We start from the raw sequence: 13,894 nt of genomic DNA on the forward strand, positions 1-13,894 counted from the left end.
TCTGAACACTCCCCCCACATGTGAAAAAAGGTACCTTTTTCCTTAACACATTTCCAGCATTTATTTTGTCCTTTTCCATCTATTTTGCATAATTTATCAGGGGAGAGATGCCACCTGTATATTATTTTCAGATAATTCTCCTTTATATCCTGACAGGTTGTATATTTAAGTCTTTTTTTCCAGGATATTTCCCATTGTCTGAGTTCCAACGGTTTTTTACAATCCTTGGCCCACCTTATCATATTATCTTTTATTATATCTCCTTCTAAATTATATTCCAGAAGTTTTTTATATACTCTGGATAACATTGCCGATTCCCCCCCCCCCCCCCCATATAATTTCTTCTAAATTTGTCAGTGTTCTGGTGAAATTACTTGCTTTTTTGTCAGTTCTAAATCTAGCCACCAATTGATGGTATAAAAACCATTCACATTTATGTCCTTCTGCTCTGATTTGTTATAATGGTTTCATATCAAAGTTTTTTCTATTACCTTTTAATATCTCTCCATATGTTAACCAATCTTCCTTTTTTTGACAATCTGTATTAAACAGTGCCTCATGGGGGGATAACCACATTGGAGTAGCAGAACAAATCCATCTTTTATATCTCTCCCATATTCTATACAATGAAGCTCTTACAAAATGATTTTTCAAGTCTACATTCACTTTCACTTTCCCATAAAACAAATACGCATGAAATCCAAATCTAAGGTCGTGTCCTTCTAATTTCAATAATTTCTTGTCTTCCAATTTTAACCACACACTCAACCATTCTAATACACTTGCTTCATAGTATAATCTTATGTTAGGGACATCAAACCCTCCTCTTTCAGTTGCATCTTGCATATAACTTTGTTTTATTCTTGGTCTTTCCCCCTCCCATATAAAATCAGATATCTGTTTTTGCCATACCATGAAAAGTTTATCTTTCTTAATTACTGGGATCGTCCGAAACAGAAATAATAATTTAGGTACTATAGTCATTTTTACGGCTGCAATTCTCCCAAGAAGTGATAATTTTAAATTTTTCCATTCTTTCATTTCCTTCTTTATTTCTTCCCATTTTTTTCCATAATTATTTCGAATTAAGTCCGAATTTTTGTTAGTGATTGTTATTCCCAGATATCTTGCTTTTCTTACAATATTGAAACCCGTCAAGTCTTTTATCTTCATTTCTTCTTGTCTCATTATATTCTTTGTGATCACATTTGTTTTTTCTATATTTATTTTTAAACCCGAATTTTTTTCAAATTCTTTTATATTTTCTATCAAGGGTGGTATACTATTTATCGGGTCTTCTACTGACACCGCAATGTCATCCGCAAAGGCACGCGTTTTATATGAATCCCCCTTTAAATTAATCCCTTTAATTTCTTTATCATCATTTATTCTCCTTAGAAAAACATCTAAAGTGATTACAAATAATATAGGAGAAAAGGGACAGCCTTGCCTTGTCCCCTTCATTATCTCTATAGATTTAGTTTTACTTCCGTTGATTATTATATTCGCCGATTGTTTACTATAAATAGCCTTTATCCATTTAAGAAATTCTTCTCCTATACCAATTTGTTGCAAAATAATTTTCATCAATGTCCAATCTAGATTATCGAATGCTTTCTCGAGGTCCAGTAGGATCAAAGGTAATTTTTTTTCGTTATGAATCTCGAAAAATTCTATTGTATCTATTACTTGTCTTATATTATCCTTCAATTGTCTACCGGGAACAAATCCACACTGATCTTTCGATATTATATTTTTAAGCATTGTTTTCAATCTTTTAGACAATATGCTCGCAAAAATTTTGTAATCTTCGTTCAAGAGCGAGATGGGTCTGTAACTATTTAAATCTTCTTTGTTTTTCCCTTCTTTTAATATTAATATTACATTCGCCTCTTCCCATGTCGGTGGCATTCTTTTTCCTTTAATGTTGTTTATAGTTTGTAATAGTGGTACCCTTAACTCCTCCTTAAAGATTTTATAATATTTTGTTGTGAATCCGTCCGCTCCTGGACTTTTATTATTTTTCAGACCTTTTATTGCCTCCCCTAATTCTTCTTGTGTTATGGGATTTTCCAACTGTTGTTTTATTTCCTGGTCTATTTTAGGGATCTTACATTTGTCTAAGTATGTTTCTATATTATCCTTTTTAAGATCTTTAGCTTTATAGAGTTTACTGAAATACTGATAAAAAATCTCTTTTATTTTTTTTTTGTTCAGTAAAAGTTTTCCCATCTTTTTTTATTTTTGTGATCATGTTCTTGTCTCTTTCTTTTTTCAATTTCCAGGATAACCATCTACCTATTTTATTTGCTCCTTGAAATTGTTTAGCTTTAATTCTTTTCATTATTTTAATTGTAGCTTCAGAATTTTCTATTGAACATTGTTTTTGTAATATTTTTATTTCCTGAATAATTTCCTCTTTTTTATTTGAATCTATCAATTCAATTTCTTTTTGCTTTATTACATCTGTTATACGATTTAATTTCTCTCTTTTTTTCCTTTGTATTTGTTTATGTTTCTGAATAAAAAAGCCTCTCATAACAGCCTTAGCCGCATCCCAGACCATTTCTATTCCCACTTCTTTATTTAAATTTTCTGCAAAGTATTGTTTAAGCATTTGTTTTGCTTCTTTTACAATATCTTCTTTTTCCAGTAGATAATCTTGTAGCTTCCAGTTATAGTCCGATTCTATAATTTTCAAATGAAGACTTATGGGATTATGATCTGAGTGCGTCCTCGCAAGTATATCCACCTTTTTTGTTTTTGGGCATAATGCTTTGGATATTAAAAAGAAATCTAGTCTAGCAAAGGACTTATGTCTCTCAGAAAAGAAAGTAAATTCTCTATTTTCTTCTTTTTTATATCTCCAGATATCCACCAAATTTACCAATTTCATCAATTTGAAAAAAGAATTAGGCAATTTGCCTTGTCTTTGTTTGATTCTTTTAGTAGACAATCTATCTAACTGTGGGTCTAAGACCCCATTGAAATCACCACAGAGAATAATATCCTTCCCAATGTATTGCAAGAGTCTTTCCCCAAGTTCCTTGTAAAATTTAGCTTTTTTTTCTTGAGGAGCATAAATTGCAACTAAAACTTTACCATGTATATTAAGTTTAATTCCTAAATAAAAACCATTTGCATCTTTAAATAATTCTTTAGCGCCTATCTTTTTCCCAACATAAACAACAATTCCTCTCTTTTTCTCTTTAAATGCTGAAATAAATTCTGTTCCTAATTTTGAATTTCTTAACAACCTTCTGTCTTTATTTCTTACATGCGTTTCCTGCAAAATAACAATGTCATAATTTAATTGATTAATCTTATGAAAAATTTCCTTTCTTTTCTTTTTCTCATTTAAACCTTTTACATTCCAAGATAACAAACTTAAATCTTTTAAACTAGACATTTGATTTCTCCCTTAATCTATTTATTTAAGTTCCTCTTCTTGTCCTTCTTTTTCGTTGCTTTCTTCTCCGCTCTCACTTCCCTCTCCTTCTCCCTCCCCTTCCAATGTTCCTTCTTCTCCTTCTTTGCTCTCTTTACTATTTGTAGGGTTGTCCATATTATTTTCCTCATTTTCTTTATTTGCAGATCTTAATTTTTCTTTATATGCTTTAGAGTCCTGTCTCTCTGTGTCTTTTTTAATCTCCTTGCTGCATTTTTTCCAAAAGTCTTTAGCTTTTTGTACGGAGTTTAATTTGAACCATTTTTGTTTAAAGAAAACAGAAAGACCTTCTAATTTTTCCCATCTGTACATTATACCATGTTTATTCAACAAAACAGTCAAAAATTTGTAATTCTCTCTCTTCCTCGAAATTCTTTTTGGCACATCCTTGTAAATTTTTAATTCCTCTTCCCCTACAATAAGTGATTTCTTGTAGCTCATTTCCAAAATCAAATCTCTCATTCTTTTTCTCAAGAAGTAAATAACTATGTCCCAAGGCCAATCTTTTTCTTTGGCTATTGCGGAGTCCAATCTGAACATTTTATTGATTTCCCAATGAAGATCTTGTACTTGCATTTCTGTATATTCTGCTAATATTGGTACTAAACGTTCATATAAATTTTCTCCTTTCTCTTTTTTCAACCCTCTTATTTTCAGACAGTTTTCCCTTAATTTATAATCTTCTATTGCTTTTTCATCTAATCTTCTTTCCACCTCCTGTTTATCTTTGTCTTTCATTTTTAACACTTCCTCCACAATATTATCTGTTTTTTCCTCCAAGTTGGATAATCTTTGCTTAGCATTATTCATATCTTTCGTTAGGTCTTCTAAGGATTCTCTTATCTCTGATAATTCTGATGTAAAGTCTTGTTTTATATCTGCTCACAGTGTTTTTATCTCTTTTTTCATATTTTGCTCTAGATCTGCTTGCATTTTCATTTGCATTTTCCTCATTTCTTCTAAAAGTAATGTTTGGTCAAAAGACTGCCTCCTCTGTGTTTGTTTCTGTATTTGAGTTGTAGCTGTAAAAGTTCTTGACGCAGCCATCTTAAAGGCTCCTCTTTTTCCAAGACAATCTGGTTAGGGTAAGTTTTATTCTCTAAATGTCCTCTGCAGTTCTTTTAAACAGAAGGGCAAAAAACCCCAAGGAACTAGGATGTCCTCCAAACTCGCAGTCCTCCAAGTTTCCTTCTATAAATATCCTCCACAGTCCTTTTTAACAGAAAACACTAAGGCTCACAGATGTCCTCCAAACTTGCAGTCCTCCAAGTTCCCTTCTCTAAATATCCTCCGCTGTCCTCTTAAACAGAAAAAAAAACCCCAAGGCATGATAATGTCCTCCAAACTCGCAGTCCTCCAAGTTTTCTTCTCTGTCTATCCTCCACAGTCCCCTTTAACAGAAAAGACCAAGGCACAAGAATGTCCTCCAAAAACACAGGCCTCCAAGTTTCCTTCTCTAAATGTCCTCCGCCGTCCTCTTGGACAGAAAAAAGCAAAATGCGAGGATGTCCTCCAAGCACATAGTTCTCCAAGTTATATCTCTAGATGTCTTTCACAGTCCTCTTAATCAGAAAGGAACAGGCATGAGAATGTCCTCCAGCCACACAATCCTCCCAATTCCTTCTCTAAATGTCCTCCACTGTCCCCTTAAACAGAAAGAAAGAAACAAGGCAGGAGGATGTCCTCCAAACATACAGTCCTCCAAGTACACCGTTACTCTGCTCCTTAGGTCTACTTCTGTGCCTTTTCTCTTTCTCCTTCCCTTTCTTTCTTTATTTCTCCTAGTTCCACGCTTCTCTGGTGTCTGTTGTTTTTCTTTGATTTATTCACCAGCTATAGTTTCCCACTTTTACTTCAAAGCATGAATATCAATCCTTTTAGAGTTCTCCATGCACCTCTTTCTGCTTCTTTAGTATCTTTTAATTGGTCTAATTAATATTCTCCATCTGTTGGCCCCCTAATCTGAGGGCATTTCTTAAGACTTTCTTTTGGAACTTTCTCCTTTCCTTTTTCTTGTTTCCTTTTCTCTTTTCTCCCAGCGTTCCACCGCTTTCTTTCACCCTCTTCCCTTCCTTTTTAATTTTTAATGTCCTCTTATTCTTTTTCTGCCTGTGAAGCGCTCCCTTTCTGAACCAAATACTGTTTTCGGTTTTAAGGTTGACCTTAAACTTAATTTTGTTGCTTCTTTATAAATAAACTTGAAAATAAAGAGGGCGTTTGGTGTTGCGGATAGTCCGCTCTTGCTGCTTCTGCTCTGCTGGGGGTTTTCCCTTTGGCTTCCACACTTTCCCTAAGAGCCTCCAATTCTCCAACCTCTGACAATTGGGGAACTCTTCCAGCTAGGGAAGCTGCTGCGGGACCCACTAAATCCTCTGTGACAAGAAGATATATCGACACTCACCCCTTTGTTGTTGCAGGGGGGGTTTGCTGTTTCCTTTCACAGAGCAGAGCTGCATTCCTCAGAGCTCCTTCAGAATGCTGCTAACACCTAGCCACGCCCACCAGGAAGTCTCGGATGATATCTTTCTTGAACAGTTGACCACACAGTCAGAAAGGAGAGATGTAGTAGTGATGGGCGACTTCAACTATCCTGATATTTGCTGGAAGTCAAACTCAGCAAAATCCTCAAGGTCTAGCAAATTCCTCACTTACCTGGAAGACAATTTCATTGTCCAAAAGGTGGAAGAGGCAACAAGGGGGTCAGCTATTTTAGATCTGATCCTAACCAACAAGGATGACTTGGTTAATGGGGTGCAAGTGGTGGGATCATTAGGTGGAAGTGACCATGTTCTCCTGGAGTTTGTAATACAGTGGAAAGGAGAAGCCAGGCATAGGCAAACACACATTCTAGATTTTAGGAGAGCGGATTTCAGTAAACTTAGAGAAGTATTGAGGGCGATTCCATGGTCAGAAGTATTAAAAGATAAAGGAGTTCAGGATGGATGGGACTTTCTCAAAAGGGAGATACTGAAGGCACAATTTCAAACAGTTCCAGTGAAAAAGAAAAATGGGAAGTGTCTCAAGAAACCAGGATGGATGACTAAGGAACTTTCAACCGAGCTAAGTTTGAAACGGAATATGTATAAGAAATGGAAAAAGGGGGAAATCATGAAAAAGGAATTCAAAGAAATAGCAGGCATGTGTAGGGGTAAAGTCAGAAAAGCTAAAGCGCAGAATGAACTCAGACTTGCTAGAGACGTTAAAGACAACAAAAAAGGCTTTTTTGGATATGTCCGCAGCAAAAGTAAGAAGAAGGAAATGGTAGGGCCACTGCGTCGAGAGGATGGCAAAATGTTAACAGGGGACCGAGAAAAGGCAGAATTACTCAACACCTTCTTTGCCTCAGTCTTCTCAGAAAAGGCAAAGGGTGCTCAACCTGAGGATAATGGAGCAGAGGACAGAATAGGGGAATTTCAGCACAGAATAAGTAAAGAGATAGTAGAGGAACACCTTGTTAATCTAAATGAATTTAAGTCTCCAGGACCAGATGAACTCCATCCAAGGATATTAAAAGAACTGGCGAATGTAATATCGGAGCCATTGGCAATAATCTTTGAAAACTCCTGGAGAACAGGAGAGATCCCAGCAGACTGGCGAAGGGCAAACGTTGTCCCCATCTTCAAAAAGGGGAAAAAAGAGGATCCCAACAATTATCGTCCAGTTAGTCTGACATCAATACCAGGAAAGATTCTGGAGCAGATAATTAAACAAAGGATCTGTGAACATCTAGATGGCAATTCCATAATCACAAAAACTCAACATGGGTTTCAGAGAAACAAGTCATGCCAGACAAATCTAATCTCTTTCTTTGATAAAATTACTATTTTGGTAGATGAAGGCAATGCTGTGGATATAGTATATCTTGATTTTAGTAAGGCCTTTGACAAGGTTTCCCATGACATTCTTGCAAACAAGCTTGTAAAATATGGACTAGACAAGGTAACTGTTACATGGATTTGTAACTGGTTGACCGGCCGAACCCAAAGGGTGCTCAACAATGGCTCCTTTTCATCCTGGAGAGAAGTGACCAGTGGGGTCCCACAGGGCTCTGTCCTGGGCCCAGTGCTATTCAACATCTTTATCAATGACCTGGATGACAGAATTGGGAGCATACTTATCAAATTTGCAGATGACACCAAATTAGGAGGAATAGCTAATACCCCAGAGGACAGGATCAAGATCCAAAATGACCTGAATAGACTAGAAAGCTGGGCCAAAGCTAACAAAATGAAATTCAACACAGAGAAATGTAAGGTATTGCACTTAGGGCGGAAAAATAAAATGCACAGATATAGGATGGGTGACACCTGGCTGAATGAAACTACATGTGAAAGGGATCTAGGAGTCCAAGGAGACCACAAGTTGAACATGCGTGAACAGTGTGATGTGGCAGCTAAAAATGCCAATGCAATTTTAGGCTGCATCAATAAAAGTATAGTGTCTAGATCAAGAGAAGTAATAGTGCCACTGTATTCTGCTTTGGTCAGGCCCCACCTAGAATATTGTGTCCAGTTCTGGGCGCCACAATTCAGAAAGGACATTGAGAAACTGGAGCGTGTCCAAAGGAGGGCGACAAAAATGGTGAAGGGTCTGGAAACCATGCCCTATGAGGAACGACTTAGGGAGCTGGGGATGTTTAGCCTGGAGAAAAGAAGGTTAAGAGGTGATATGATAGCCCTGTTTAAATATTTGAAAGGATGTCATGTTGAAGAGGGAGCAAGCTTGTTTTCTGCTGCTCCAGAGAACAGGACCCGGAACAATGGATGCAAGCTACAGGAAAAGAGATTCCACCTCAACATTAGGAGGAACTTCCTGACAGTAAGGGCTGTTCGACAGTGGAATGCACTCCCTCGGAGGGTGATAGAGTCTCCTTCCTTGGAGGTCTTTAAACAGAGGCTGGATGGCCATCTGTCAGGGATGCTTTGATTTGGATTTCCTGCATGGCAGGGGGTTGGACTGAATGGTCCTAGTGGTCTCTTCCAACTCTGCGATTCTATGATTCTATGATTCTTTTAGTCATATATGCTATTCACACATGGATACAACATCAAGTGGGGACCTGCATGTGTGAAAAAATAATCACAGATCAAATACCAGAGATAGAACTTAGACATCACTGCAGATTCAATGTTTTCCATCCTTTAATATGATCATCTGTGAACCAGAAAGTGCAGAGTAATCAAAACAGGTGGACAAATATACACATGTGTAATGCATCCCTAGTGTGATATGTTCTTCAGTATGACTATGTTACCTTCAGTTCTAACGTTATGCAGAATTATTTGATATTCTTCCTTTTCTTCAGGAATATGATCATCCAGGAGGTGAACGTAAAATGTTGTGTTCAATGACCCCTATTAATTAAAGAAAAGTATTAGTGAACTACCACTCAAGAAAAAAATGTTTTCTAAGACATTTTCAGTTCACCTACATAAAACCATAGCTCCTTGCCCTTTGTAGTTGACTCTGTAACATTTTGTGGTCATCCTCAGTAATTCAATTCAAAACATAAAATCTCATTTTTGGACTGACAGAGAACTGTTTTATTATATTTCCTACCCAGCACAAGGCTTCTGTGACATTAGAAATTCAGGGATTTTGCACAGAAAAAAGGATCCAAGCTATGTTTCTTTTGACCTATTAAAGACCTTTGCTCTTTATTTCCATGACACCAATTAAGCAACTTAAGCTACAGTCCTATGTACACTGATGTGGGATAAACTCTCATTGAACTCCATATGACTTACTCCTCAGTAGACACATAAAGGATTCCACTTTATGTAAGCAAGAAAATCTGCTCTGTCCAACAATTCCCAACTGCAATACATCAAAGACAAGCAATTGCTTGAAGTTACCTCCAAAAATAAGAGCATGCCGGAAATATTTTCAAAGTTTTGATCCACATGGTGCCCAACAATCTTCCAGTCAACAGTGACATTCCCAGTTCCTGGTGCAGTTCTTAGCACATGAAACTGCAGCAGTTCTCCTAGAAATTAAATAATACATGACATCAAAGAAACTATAAGGAAAAAGAAATTGTTTTTTCCAATAACATACCAGGAAATTTTCTGCTCTCCCAATGATAAGAAAATGAAGTTTCTAAGGTCTACCAATGTGCTCCAGGTTATCTTAAGGACAAATGAAATTTCTGGTGAGCCATTTCCATTAATTTAATTCATTTTCGAAGACTCTTATGCATGCAAATCATTAAAAATGTGGGGATGGTTTTACAAAGCAACATCTATTCATATAAAATTTTACTTTATAAACGCTATTAAGTGAAAGATTTTGGTGCACGAAAAACCCCAAACTGACCAGATACTGACTCTTGAAAGTTAATCATTTCTATTTTAGAAAGTAGAGGAAAATGAATAAAACGCATGCTGAGACTTGAAATATAAACACAACAGGAAGCTACTAATCACCAGAACATGCAAAAACAGCAAGAGGTAAACCAAAATCCTATAGATTAAAAGGAATAGTAAATGCTGTATGTACTAGCTGTCTCACCTTTTGTCAATTCCCACACAGTTCAATTGCAAGAAATATACATATAGTATAACATTGCACCCTTGTGGAATGTTACACAATGCATGCAGAAAAATGCTTGTAATTACCTGTAGATTCCACTTATATCAGTAAACACTTACATGATACCATCAGTGTTACAATTTTCTTTTAATTCAAAGAAAAGAATTCACAAAATGTTAATAGTTATATGTGTTTTAACATACTATATGCATATATATTGTTTATACTTTGGTATGTGAATACATATAGATGTAATACATACACATTATAAACAAGTGAAATGTGAATTGGGTACACTGGTTTTCTGCATAGCCATGATTTTTAAAGGAGCCTAATTTTGAAGTTAACAGTACTATATACTGTTTCTTGGAGAAACTGACTTCTAATATAGTAATGATCTAGTATCCATGCTCAAACAGAGTAGACGAGCATGGTTGGACTGAATTATTAAATAAACCAAGAATGGTATATGTTGTAACATGTGTAAATACATTTACAGAAAGTGAGCATGTAGAATGTATCTTTCCCCATTAAAAAGACAAACAAAGAAAGGAAACTGGCAGCTCTGACTTGCAGAAAACCGATGACCCTGGCATAATTATGCTGCCTGTACATTACTACTGCATTTTCTAAGTTCACTGTGTTTCATTTTGCCAGTACATACAGTATTGCAGTACATATAGTATTGCATGGCTCAAAGGAAAGAAGATGTAAATAGTGAAGGATCGTTCACTTTAAATTTATGAGAGAGTTGGTCTCACAAGCTTTTAAAATACATATCTATTTGATATTTATGTTTCAATGGTTCTAAAATTATCCCTTAACTGAAAAAAGGATGGAGAAGACATTAACATCTTGTCATTTACATAAATATATCTCACAGTTTTAACCAGGCTATGTGTATGCAGTGAATCATGCAGTGCCCCCCCCCCCCTTTTAAAAAAGGTTCTGTTCTCTAAGTATGCAAAAATGAGCAAGGCCTGTGAAATTTCAAAGATGAGTAGGGCAGAGTTCTAGCTTGGATGGCCAAGGGTCATGAACTGGGATGGTTTGTCTTTTACACTAGAAAAGCAGAGCAAGAATGTGATCTTAATTTGTGGAGATGGCCAAGGAAAGGTTGGGCTGGTATGCAGCTGAGCTGATAGTAGTCTAGCTGAAATTATGCTGATTTCAAAACTCTCCCAGACTAGAAACTTTAAAACTTAATTAGGGTTACCCTTCACTTTATGCTGGCATTGTGGCTGGGCCCCTGGGCTTGAGGACATATGGATCTGGCACAGCTAAATTCCTATCTAATCTCATTTCTCTGTCCATATTTGGCTCTTTGCTGGCAGCATTTAGTCAGTAGATCAATTCTTCTACTGTTGTATCTGTTGTATCAGCGGATCTCCAATATCAGTTGGCAGGAGAGAGTATTACCAGCAGAAGGACATTTTGGATGGTAGAAAGACACTTGCACATAATCCTAGCCTCCTCAGCATGTAATTTAGTTAGAACTGTGCTGCCAATTAAACAAATATATGCAAACTATCTCAAGATGTGGCCACAACTCTGCTTTTCTGAGCACTAAATGATATCTGTCTAAACATAAAGTAGAAAGAGTTCATTTGTAACTGTGAGATTTGAAATGACAAAAAAAAGGTTATTTCTTAGTCTTTGGCTAGCACAGGATTCTTTGTTGTTTATACTCCAAGACACACATATGGATATATTAACTGTCTTTATTTGTAATATCGGCAGAATGTAAATGTACATCTGTTTTATTGTAATAATCACAAATACACAGTGCTTCGTTTTTTTAAAAATTCAAACCTACTTTTTCACAGAAAAACCCACTTTGTTTATTATTTCCTATGTTTTGTTTATTATGAAATTAATATGGGGAATGTGATTAATCAGTACTTAAGAACACATAGAAGAGGAAGGCTATGGCAAGCCCCCACTGAACAAATCTTGCCAGGAACATCACAAGACAGGTTTGCCTTAGGCTTACTATAAGTTGGAAATGACTAGAAGGCACACAACAAAAACAAATAAGTGATTCTAGGGATTAATTATAGAAATAGTTTTATATGGAGATAAATGGTATATTAACTCTTCGCCTAAATACAATGTTCATAATTGCATTATCTTATTTTAATTGGTAAAACTTTGATTCTCTGAAATTCATGCAGTTCTGATGAAGGTAGAAACCATGATAATACTTTGGGATGGGGGTTGTATTATATAAATATAGCACTGAAATACAATCTATCCTATTTGAGAATTTTGTACTGTTATAACAAACAAATCATTACTAATAAAGAACAGTAAAACAGCAAAATGCACAAATAAGAAAGCATATTTCAACACAGTATTATAGTATTACACAATTATTTTATATCATTCACACTCAAATGCATTTTCATACTACATGTAGCTGATAAAATTGGCTAGGAGAAGCCTACAAAGGTGGGGGCAAGATCAGATTCCACATCTGTTTTTAAGTAGTCTGACATTACAAACTTTCAGATATTTCAATGTGAACATTTGGGGAGATTTTCTATTCAAGTGTGTTTCCAAAAGTAAATTCAAAACTGTAATGTCAGATATGATCTTCACTTTTGGAGCACTCACATGCTACTTCTCATTTATTTTAAGAATGTATGAAGGGGCTGTGGGCTTTCTGATGCATGCAAAGTGCCTGAAAAGATTCCCTTCACCCCCTGCATGAATGAAGGAATGTTGTGGCATGTCAAGATGGCAGAACTGTGGCATGGGTCACTCATGCATTCTTTCAACATGTCTTTTGGAGGGAATGTTAAACATTCGTATCTTTGACTATGGCTCCTGCCACACTGCAAAATTAAGGCAATTTGGCACCACTTTAATAGCCATGGCTCAATGCTACTGAATCCTGGGATTTATAATTTTGTGAAGCACCAGAGGTAGCTGACAGAGAAGGCTAAATATCTCACAAAACTAAAAAATCCCAGAATCCCACAGTATTAAGCCATAGCAGTTAAAGTGGTCTCAGAATGCATTAATGCTGCAATGTTGATGCAGGTTTACTTGCCACTGTAGTTGCACAAATTCATATGCTGTTCCAAAAGATATCTAAGAAGAAGGAAACCTCCTTCAATAATTCTTCAAGGCTCTTGCTGAATGATCGCAATAATTGCCAAAAAAAAAAAAAGCATGGCCACAATTATTATATATTGGTATAAATTGCTGTCACGCAGAAACATTATAAAATGAGAAATAGGGTAATAATTGTAATTCTAAGGGATGAAGGACTACACAGTTTTGAAAAGAAGGGATTTTTTTAAAAATGTCATCTATATAATTTTTAAATGGCATGCTGGGGTGCAGTCCTTAAAAAGTATAGTTCCATTTATTTCAGTAAAACTACTTCAGGATAGGCAATCTGAGGATCAAGTTATCGTTTCATAAGAAGTCTGCAGAAATGTTTGCCTTCCTTCCCTTACCAACATATGCAACATATTGGTGCTGGTAGGAATGGAAAAAGATGAGCTTTGACATTGGGTTCCTTCTTAAGAACTAAGGATAATAAGAAATAACTTTCTGAGCAAAGCATTTAGGCCTTGTGTGTTCTCTGAACCACTTATCCAGTGCTTCATTCTAAGGACTCCACATAATGTGTCAGCATTCTGGCTAACCTGGATTGCTGTGCTCATCACTTTTCTGTTTCAATATTTATCACATTGAGAATCAGCATAGTGGAGGACTCTAAGAGATCAGGGTTTGAATCCCCACTTAGCTATGGAAACCCACTGGGTGATTGTGGGCAAATCATACACTCTCAGTCTCAGAGGATGACAACTGAATAGCCCTTCTGAACAAATCCTGCCAGGAAAACCCTGTGATAGCTTTACCATAGGGTCACCAAAGGTCAGAATGAAATGGAAATACACA

At 36.1% G+C, this 13,894-nt stretch overlaps 1 protein-coding gene across 1 annotated transcript in view; it reads right to left on the reverse strand.

Annotated features, from left to right (window-relative positions):
- The window catches only part of ADGRV1 (adhesion G protein-coupled receptor V1), a 361,649-nt gene that overhangs the window by 275,258 nt on the left and 72,497 nt on the right, over window positions 1-13,894 (reverse strand). Inside the window, exons 35-36 of the mRNA XM_089483154.1 lie at window positions 9,304-9,434; window positions 8,703-8,802 (exon numbers count right to left, since the gene is read on the reverse strand). Of these exons, the coding sequence (XP_089339280.1) occupies window positions 8,703-8,802; window positions 9,304-9,434 (231 nt within the window). The remainder of the gene's footprint in view (window positions 1-8,702; window positions 8,803-9,303; window positions 9,435-13,894) is intronic.

Source organism: Sceloporus occidentalis, unplaced genomic scaffold (assembly GCF_023333645.1).
Source record: "Sceloporus occidentalis isolate IW3139 unplaced genomic scaffold, rSceOcc1.0.p SCAF_1, whole genome shotgun sequence".
Classification (NCBI taxonomy): domain Eukaryota; kingdom Metazoa; phylum Chordata; class Lepidosauria; order Squamata; family Phrynosomatidae; genus Sceloporus; species Sceloporus occidentalis.